The 9,856-nt window shown below is 51.1% G+C and overlaps 1 protein-coding gene across 1 annotated transcript; it reads right to left on the bottom strand.

Moving 5' to 3' along the window:
- Window positions 1-858: 858 nt before the first annotated feature.
- LOC131066026 (NADH-ubiquinone oxidoreductase chain 5) lies at window positions 859-6,398 on the bottom strand. Its single transcript, XM_058000705.2, has 2 exons — window positions 4,360-6,398; window positions 859-2,776 (listed from the first exon to the last, which is right to left on the bottom strand). Exons 1-2 carry the CDS (start codon window positions 4,586-4,588, stop codon window positions 1,545-1,547), a joined length of 1,461 nt encoding a protein of 486 aa, XP_057856688.1. The 5' UTR covers window positions 4,589-6,398; the 3' UTR covers window positions 859-1,544.
- Window positions 6,399-9,856: the final 3,458 nt, after the last annotated feature.

The following is a 9,856-nucleotide window of genomic DNA, read 5'->3' as shown; positions in this document are numbered from 1 at the left end:
TAGCCCTTTAGATAGTAGGGGGGAGGGATCTATCTATCTATTGCTTATTCCCTGCTAGATTAATAAAGAGGGTTTCTATCTTGCTTATTCTAGCCCCCGATGCAGCCCCCCCTCAGATTCAATTGTGGGGCCCGGGTGGGAGGAGACGGGCGATTCTAGAACAACTATTTTAGCAGGCGAATCCTTAGAACAGTAGGGCACTGATAAATGCTTATTGAAGAGGTTGATAAATCCTTATTCTAGCTCATTCTAGCTTATTCTAGCGTATTCTAGCGTATTCTAGAATTGCAAGCTGAGCCCCTACAATTCTATGGGGCCGGCTCGCCCAACTATAGCTAGAATTGGGTTGCTAGTATAGTTTTCTATGGGACCGCATTAATGTGCCGCATCCATAGCCTCCGCCTCCCACCCACCCCTAGGGCACGTCATTAATGAACGGCTCGCCCCCCCTACCATTCTAGCCGGCGGGGTGGGCCCCTATTTTCTATTATGGCAGGAGGAGGCGGCTGGGACTGATGCCATTAGGAGGAAGAAGCGCCAGTTCTTTTCTATTGCCAACGCAGCAGATGTTGATTGAGTAGGGGTTACGCTCTGAATCAGTAGGTGTTGGATGTATTGGTTTTTCGCAACTCCCCCCACCCCTTAATAGTTAGCTAGTTAGTAGTTCTAGTAGGGCAGCTGAGTACGATCGCATGCCGCACTATCTCTAGTTGTTCCTGGCACGTTCTCGATAACATGAAAATGATGGCTTGGCTCTAGGCCCCCCGGGGCGATGGCCGATACTGATACTTCTTTATTTGGCCTCTGGCGGTATTCCCGAAAAGGAGTGGCGGAGTACACATGCAGGAACGAATGGACACTGAGGGTATTATCTATCACGAGCCTACCGACTCAGAACGAAACTTACTAAGCTTCGGCCCCTACTCTAGATAGGCCTGCTGAGATCCCGAGTCTCCAAGTGGGCCCTCTTGGCCACCCGCGACCCTTGCTTCTTGGGGAATCCTGCTCCTGTGCATGCGTGTCGACTTGCAGCTCGGCGGTCCACCGGGTTTTTGTCTCCTTCCAGTTCCGAGTGTCTTCTTGGATAGTTATAGCGGCCCATAGGCGCGGGATGTACCTTGTGGGGGCGGAACGACCTGGACATAGTCCTTTCAGACAGTGGCCGTTTAGTCCATGGTCCATTGGATGTTCGGTGCAAGGCCAAAAATTGGAACGCACTGCCACCCACGTTCCCGTCCTTCGCTTTAGGGCCTGTCCCTCAGTGTGGTCAGTACTGAATACTGTCGGGCAAGCGGCAAAGCTTACACCTGTTAACTGATTGCGTTCACCAGGGCCTCTTTCCCCTTCCCTTTTCTGCTCACTCGTGCGTGAATCGCCAAAGGTTTCGAGAGTCGACTGAGCATCTCAGCCATTGGCGGGAATTTCGCCCGCATCCAATCCCCAATTCTTGTTCACCCCGGCCCTTCTTTTTTCTTGTGGGTGCCTCGTACGATCGTGTTGGGTGAGCAACAGCCGCTTTGTCACAGTACTTATGGGCTAACGGGTCACACTTTGGCCAAGTATCCTACAGAAAGACTCCCGAAAGCCAGAGCGATTAAAGGAATGGCCATAGGAATGGGCGCATCATGACATCGTAAGATGTCTCGCCCGAATGGATTAGTTGGTGCTAGAAATGTCAGAAAAAGCGAACGGAAAGAGTAGTGAGAAGTGGAAAAGACAGGGACACTTCCCAACCAGAAAGCGAAGTTCCCACTGATGGTATATTTGGTGTAAGCGAGCTCCGAGATCACATCTTTGGAATAAAATCCAGTTAGAAAAGGAAATCCAATTGGGGATGGGCTGCCTATGAGCATCATGGCGTAGGTCAAGGGTAACGAGGAAGCAAGCCCCCCCATCTTGCGCATATCTTGCTCATCCGACATGGCATGAATCACCGAACCTGCACTCGAGGATGGTAATGCCTTGGAAAACGCGTGATTCATTAAGTGAAAGACGCTAACCGAATAGTTGGGAATGCCGCAAGCAAAGATCATATACCCTAATTGACTGCGGGTTGAATAAGCTATGACCCTCTTCAGATCGTTCTGTAATATTCCAGTGGTTGCCGCGGAGGATGACGTCATAGCCCCTGCAAAAGCAATCGTAGATAACGCCGTGGGTGGGTATTCAAATGGAGGGGAGCACCTCGCTATCATGGAAACGCCTGCTGTTGCCGTAGTAGCTGCATGAATCAAAGCGGATACTGGAGTGGGACCCTCCATCGCATCGGGTAACCGAGTATGCAATCCTATCTGTGCGGATTTTCCAACAGCACCAATAGAGAGTGAGATACAAATCACAGTTATGGCATGAAATCTCACATTGCAGAAGATGAAAGAATTGTGGGGTTCGGAAAAGGCACTAGCACGAGCAAAAATGGTCGAGGAGTCTACTGTTTGAAAGAGAGTGAAACGACCCAAAATCCCGAGAGCTAATCCGAAATCACCTACTCGATTGACAAGCATAGCTTTGATAGCTGCTTTATCCGCCTGAAGTCGTGTGAACCGAAAATTGATTAGCAAATAGGAAGCGAGACCTACTCCCTCCCATCCCGGGAATAATTGAATCGAGTTATCCCCGGTAACCGACATGAGCATGAAGAAAGTGGAAATGGATGAATAACACATAAATCGAGGGCTATGTGGATCCTCGGACATATAGGAAATGGAATAGAGATGGACCGAGCTACTTACGAATGTAACCGCGATTAACATAACTACGGTCGGGCTATCAAACACAGGGTCGAAAGTGAATTCCGGGTCGAACCGAATCGAGCGAGCTCTGTTACCCATGGTCGATGCGGTGGTGCACCCCACTCGAATTGAAGTAAGTGCTCTCCGAACCGTGCGGGGAGGTCTCCCATCACACGGCTCACCAACTTGATTGATATTATGGCTGGCGGCGCCCTACTCTCCCCCCCCCACCCCCCTACTATAGTTGGCGTTTAGTTCTAGTTTAGCCCTATTGAACCCCCACTATTCCTCCCCCCACCCTTATGGCATTAGCCTGCTAGAATAACCGAGGAGAGGGCCTTTACCCTTTCTAATAGTAGGGGTAGGGGCCCCAGGGCCCTATTGAACGAGGATAGGGGCCTGAAAACAGGATAGAGGTAGGGCGGGGCCCTACTATAACTCAACTCTTATAGGGGGGTGGGGGGGGGCTATAGTGGGGTGGGTGGGGGCCGGGCCAATCAAGTGTACGGCATCTGCCGACTCGGGCCCCTTCTCCCCCTACGCCGCTGATCTTCGCTACGGTCGAGGGTGGAACCGGCCAACTATATATAGAGATAGCCGCCCTCGACCAACGGCCTGCATTGGGAGAGCGATAGGCCCCTCTCCCAATCAATAGAGCGCTAAGGGACTAGATCGTAGATCGATCAATAGTTGGGGTACTACGAGCCCTCTGCCCCACGCAACCAGCGACTCATGCGTGGTTCACCGGTTCCACCGACTCTTCCAGCCCCCTGGGCGCCGATACAGAGGTGCGAAGTGGTGTGCTACTCTTGGCCTCATCTTTCTCGGCCCGGCATAAGAGCCCCCTTGCTACCCATATGCGAGGCGCCTTAGCCCTGGCCTTTAGGCGCTCGGCCGACCCCCCCCGCTTCTATAGTAGGGGCCCCCTACTATAGAAGCGGGCAGTTTGGATAGGGCCCTATCCTTCCTATCGGCTGGGGCCCCTATCCACCCCGCCCCTACCTCTGCCTATCTATAGTGGGGGCCCTCCGGTCTACCTCCTCAATTCTGCCATTATTGCTGCAGGGTGATACTTGAGCCCCCCACCCTGCTGCTTTCCCACACACGGAATTCTAGCTATAGTTTAGCTATAATGGGGTGGGGGGTAGGGCTACCCGGCACTCTAGTGGGGGGGCTATAGTGCCGGGGGGGGTGGGGGGGGGCATCCATAAATGACCTCGCATTTTTGCAAGCCCCATCCAAACTATCCAGTGAGTGCCCCCATCCTTCCTATCCAAACCATCTAAACTATCCACCTATCCCACGAGGTGGAGGGGGGGGGCACTCTAAGATAGGACGAGGGAGAGGGCACGTGTCAATTGTCAATCAGTAGAGCGCATAAATGACCTTCGGACCGATGGGCTCCCACACCTGTAGCGTTCGTGATCCCCTCAACTGTGTATCGGAAGGGGCAAGAAACAGAGGGGTTGTCCCGTATGTCCCCCCCTTCTTCCCGACATGCTATGGTGCCCCAGTTCCATAGAGCGAGTCGGGCTTACGTATAGATATCGTTGCGGAGCAACTGCGAATGAAGAGCGGTGCACATCCATCTACTATCTACTCGTTCCGGTGACTTCACGGTCGCCAAAGGAGCCCCAAGAAGCATCAAACATTTCGGATGAGATCCATGGAGCAATTTTCGGATAGCGAGCACTAGCTCCCGGTGCGACCTCATGAGAAGCAGTCAAGGATGAGATAGGAGATGATGAAACGCACGTGGTGGTTACTATGGCGGTTCCTTCTGAACCTGGAAAACGTCCGAAAGCACCCGCTACGGGACTACCGAGCAAGGGCGACGATACTATGAGTAAATACATGGAATCGAATATGGGGACGACCAGGAATCAGGGGGGAGGGCGGCTACGGGAGAGCGGCCTGTGATTGGGTTGAGCAGAAAACGAGTTTCTTTCATTCAAGTGATCCGCCTATAGCAACTATGCCCCCCAATGCAGGGTGGGTGAGAGGCTAGCAACGGCTATCTTCCCGGGTGTTCATAGGGAACTCTAGGGAGGGCCCCGGCACAATAATCTACTATGGCAGGTGGATATAGCCGTTGCCCCCCCCCACGTCAATTCATTAGCCTGCGGAGCCCTATAGTTGGGGGTTACGCATAGGCCCTACTATCTAGCCGGGGGGAACTATGGAATAGGGGGGGGCATCATTGGAACACACACACATCTATGGGTATGGGAGAGGCGGGATTCGGACCTACGTAGAAAACCTCCAACAGATTTACAGTCTGTCGCTTTAAACCACTCGGCCACTCTCCCCCAGCGCCGTAGGGACGGCAGAAGGCCCCCCCGTAGGGGAAGCCGGCAGCAGTCGGGTGGCTAGTGAGTTCGCTGTCGCTCACTGGTTATGCATAAATGCCGTTCGTGCCCGCTGTTCATTCGAACCGGGGCCCATTAGAATAGTAGGGGTTCCGGAAAGTTTGCATCTCATGTTACCGAGATCAGGTAGTTCACCTTTTCATACTGGTGGCATTGGCACCTTTCACCCTTTATCGTTCATGAAGGGGACAAGAGGCGGCGCCCACTTATTCCACATCCATGCCATATCTATAAGTAATAAGACCGACTCACATGAGGATCCTCGACAGCTTTACCCAACTCTATTCACCCGGAGCTATTCCCCACTCCTTTCAGGGCTAGTACTCACTCTAAAGAGATCAATTGACTTCCTGACCGGCCGTACACTCCTAACGGGGCTAGTAGGCACTCCTACCCGCATCTATACACTCAGAACAGAGCTATTCCAGGGCTTGGTACCGCGATAGATTCCTTTTTGTTTGCTTAACCCAGGGACACTTACCACCATGGCTAGTAAGCGCTCTTTCCCACCTCTATGAGCTCTCTAGTAAGCTAGTACTGAGCTTGACCTGCACTGAAACAAATCTAGCACCTCTTAACACTACTATAGAGGGAGAGGGAGGAAGGTAGTTGACGAAATGGTTAGGCCCTACTTCATGAAGCTGGAAGTTCTCTATTTTAGAACTATCGGAGATAGATTAAGCAGCAGTTGTTTAAGTTCCATCCCTACTAGCTCTTCGCCCAGTTCCAGGCCCAGGTTCAGTAGTGGCATGAATGCCCTAACTAGATGCTCGTGATTCTGATCAAATCTGATGTTCGAGATAGAGATCCAGGACGAGATCGAGATCCTGACCTTCGTTATATAAATTAAGATTTTCTAGATGCCCTATCCCTTATCTATCAATTTGAAACAACACGATGCCGGAAGATTGGAAGGATCTTAATGAAACAAGCTCCGATAGATAATGGTTCTATTTAAATGGAACTTCCCGGCATAAGGCGGCTTCTAACTAAATGGAGTTTCCCCAACAATCAATAGGGCGAGAACCCTTACCCCCCGGCAAATTATGCCCTACTATTCGCCAGTTTCTTTTTTGAATTCGAGATTCCAGCTCGATTCAATTGAGTCGAACGTCGAGTTCTTTCGTTTGACCCGTTTCTCGATTCTATACGTAACATGCCAACTATCATTCACCTTTTCACCCTACTATTCGACCACCCATCCTCCCCGATCTGTACTCAGAACAATGGGAAGAGAGATTGATAAGAGATCGATAAGAGATCGATGAGAGATCAATATCAACTATTCAAAAGTTTGGCGAATATGACTGCCCCCCCTATTCTAGCAAGCTGATGCCATCAAGAGGTTTCTATTATCGTGACCCCCCGGCGAATAGTAGGGGCATAGAATAGGGCGGGGCCCTTCCGCCACCCTACCTTGAGTCGATCATTAGAGTCGCTCATATGACTGGTGAACTGACCCCCCAGCCGAATAGTAGGGGCATAGAATAGGGCGGGGTGGGGGGGGGATTCTAGTTGCTAATCAAAATTGCCAGATTATATACGTAACATGCCAACTATCAACTATCGGGGCATGTTACGTATAGAATCTGGGGGGAGTTGGGTCACTTTGCCAGTCATATGACCCAGACGAATGATCGACGTTAGGGGCGGGGGCCCAGAAAGATAGTAGGCGTATTACGTATAGAATCGGTTAACCGCTATCGCAGCACCGATACAAATTCTATCGATTCATGAATGAATGAATAATTATTCAACCGAAAGGCCCATAGAATTGTAGGGGCCCTTCCCGGCCCTATACCTTCTCTCCGAGCTCTACTCTATTGCCACCCACCCCTACTATCCATAATTCCCCCCCACCCACCCAATCGCCATCAAAATTGTAGGGGCTGCCGGGGCAAGGCAGGTTTAGTCAGTCCAGGCAATCTATTGATTCCATATAACCGTTCATCCTCCAGCTCCAACCCAGTCTTCAGGGGTATTGATACAATTCATTCCTCGTCCCTACTATCTAGAGGGCCCAACCCATGTTATGATCACCGGCCATCCAACTATTGAATCGAGTAAGGTGGAGTCGAATCGTTAACAAGTCAGGTGGAATCGATCTGATCCCCGCTAGAATCCTCCCACCAATTAATCTACCCTCCTTATTCTAGCAACGGCCCCTACGGGCCGGGAGGTCTATTATTGTAGGGGCCCCATGAATGCACACTGCCATTATTCTGGGTGGCCCCTACTATTCTAAGGGTTGCCCCTACTATTCTAAGGGAAGCAGGGTAATAATTGTTGATTATTCTGATGAAGCAAAGGGTGATAATTGTTGAGGCCCTTTACTCTATTTATTGGGGCGCCGGGGGCGATTGGATTTATTCTCGACGGATGGCGCCGGGGGTAACACGAAGGAGTTGGAACTCTAGGAAGGAAGCTAAGTTAGGGAGCAAGCCCCCGGGTATATGAGAATAACACCTTAACTCAAGGGCGGGGGGTATATTACGTATTCAAATTGAAGGTTGGGATGAAAGATTCTATCTATAGTTGTTTCAGGTTGGGATGAAAGAATAGTTGGGTTTGTCTTATTGCCTGCGCCCCCCCTTCCCTCGTAGTCCCTCGAGGGAGGGGGCGGAGGAGGATAGTTAGATTTCCCATTTAGGTAGATGAGAAAGCCCCCCCTTCCTATAATAGTGGGGTTGGGGTTCGATTTCCCTGTAGTCTTTAGCCATAGATAGGGCTACTTTTTTTATATAGTCGACTCCCGAGCTAGAATTACAATGGGGGCTCTTTTGCCCATAGAATAGTAGGGGCTCTTTTCCCTGTTGGATATAGCTGGAAAAGTGACTAATCGGCCCACTCACCCCTTAACCCATTTAGAGAGCCTAGCCCTCATGCGCCAGAAGTTCAATCAAAATATTATTCATCGGGTTCGGTTGAGTCTCCCAACTAGAGTGCCGGAGGGGGCCCCATCCCGCCTTCGCCCTACCATTCCCCCCCACCCCGTCTATGGTGGAGTCATTCGCATCAAAGCTCTCTCCGGCTGCTGAGGCTTAAGAGCTTGCCCGTCGGTCGAGCGTCGCTCTCAAAAGTTTCTAGTTTCTCGAGTCAACTTGGATAGATAGGAGAGGGGCCCACCCAACCCGGAACTACCATAAAATTGTAGGGGCGAATTAGAAGCTACCTATCTGTTTCTTGACAGCATTTCATCGTGTGGAGGCTATCTCTCCTATCCGGGCAACCTTTCCGGATGGGCATAAGGCTTGTACCGCCGTCCGAATCGATCATCCCAATCTATAGGCATGGGGCCGATGGAACAAGCTCCTGCTAAATAAATTATCACCCTGCTGCCACCCATAGAATAGTAGGGCCACCCACCAACAACTATTCCCTCCCGCCCCCTACTATTCTAAGGCTAGCAGGCTGATGCCATTAACCCCCCCGACTATGCCCCCCACCCCCCGACTATGCGGGTTGGGTGGGCCCTACTCTTCTAAGGGCCTTTCTCTAGAATAGTAGGGGGCCGTAACCCACCCGGGAGGAGAGCGAGGGGCGAATAGTTATCTACCGGAAGACTACCATAGAATTTGAGGGGTCCGATGAACCATCCCAACTTTACTCCTCCCGGGTTGGGAGGGACTATAGTTGGGCGGGCCCCCCCTTTCTATAGTTTCCTAGGGGCCCTACGAAGGTTGGGGTGGGTGGGTGGGAGGAGTTCATCGGGGCGTTCATTAATAAACCCCCAGTAAACATTAACCTGCTAGAGTAAGGGCCCTCTTCCTGCTAAAATAGTTCTAGAATCGAGCCCTCCCGTAGGGGCCTCCCACCCACCCCTAAACCGATTGACAGATTTGAAAGCAAGCCATCGAGAAGCCTTTAGAATAGTAGGGCCAGTTAATTAATCAGCTCGCTAGCCCGTAGGGGCCCCTCAAATTATATGGTAGGGGTCCGTCCTTACCCGGCTACGACTCCCCTCCCCCGCCTCATAAATAAGAGTTGGTTGTCCGTCCCCACCAGCCTATAAAGCTTTAATATCCTATCCGCTGTCCATCGAATCCGTGGATTTTCGTTCATATCCCACTGCTGCTTCTCCCTCTCGCCCATTCGAACGGACATGAATGCCTGAATTCCTCCCCCAACTACGATCCACAACCCAGGAAATCAATCTATTCCTTTCGGAACTCTCCTTCTATCCTTCCTTCTATCCAGCCATCCATCCAATACTGATCTTCCTCCTTTTTGTGCCATCCATCCAATAATGAGATACTGAACCCGGAAGCCGAGGGCCCCTACTATTCTAAGGCAACAACCGGAACAATAGACGACCCCGTTGATGAGGGATGTGACGGATATTAATTTGGGTTGCCGGGGTGGTGCATGGGGAGGATAAATTTCACGAAGTGATACCGGCTTATCTGCCCATAATCGAATCGATAGGAGAAGGAGGGGTGGGCGGGATCCAAACGAACTATTTATTTCTACTACTGGGTTGGGGGGGATCTATAGTTGCTGCTTATTGTTGCGCTCTTTATCACTATTTGTTTATTCGGGTCCTTGGTTGTTCCCATTCTACCCCCCGGGAGGGGGAAAGGTTCAACTGAGAAGCATGCCGATTGCACCCACATACCGTTGGGCTGGGGCCCACTACCTCGCAACAATAAGCCAGTAGGAAATTCTATATTCTCGCCAAAAAACGGTGTAGCCGCATCTTCTGAATAGTGGGTGTAGGGCTCGCAACAAGCCATAATAGCCGCCGAGTTGGGTAAC

This window comes from Cryptomeria japonica, unplaced genomic scaffold, assembly GCF_030272615.1.
Source record: "Cryptomeria japonica unplaced genomic scaffold, Sugi_1.0 HiC_scaffold_22, whole genome shotgun sequence".
Lineage (NCBI taxonomy): Eukaryota > Viridiplantae > Streptophyta > Pinopsida > Cupressales > Cupressaceae > Cryptomeria > Cryptomeria japonica.
This window is presented reverse-complemented; position numbering and strand designations above follow the sequence as displayed.

What these genes read in the sequence shown, in the direction of transcription:
- LOC131066026 (XM_058000705.2), bottom strand. Translation starts at nt 4,588, where the DNA reads ATGTATTTACTCATAGTATCGTCGCCCTTGCTCGGTAGTCCCGTAGCG. An exon ending in TGATGCTTCTTGGGGCTCCT is followed by an intron (nt 2,777 to 4,359) that starts TTGGCGACCGTG and finishes CTTTCGACCCTG; the next exon opens with TGTTTGATAGCCCGACCGTA.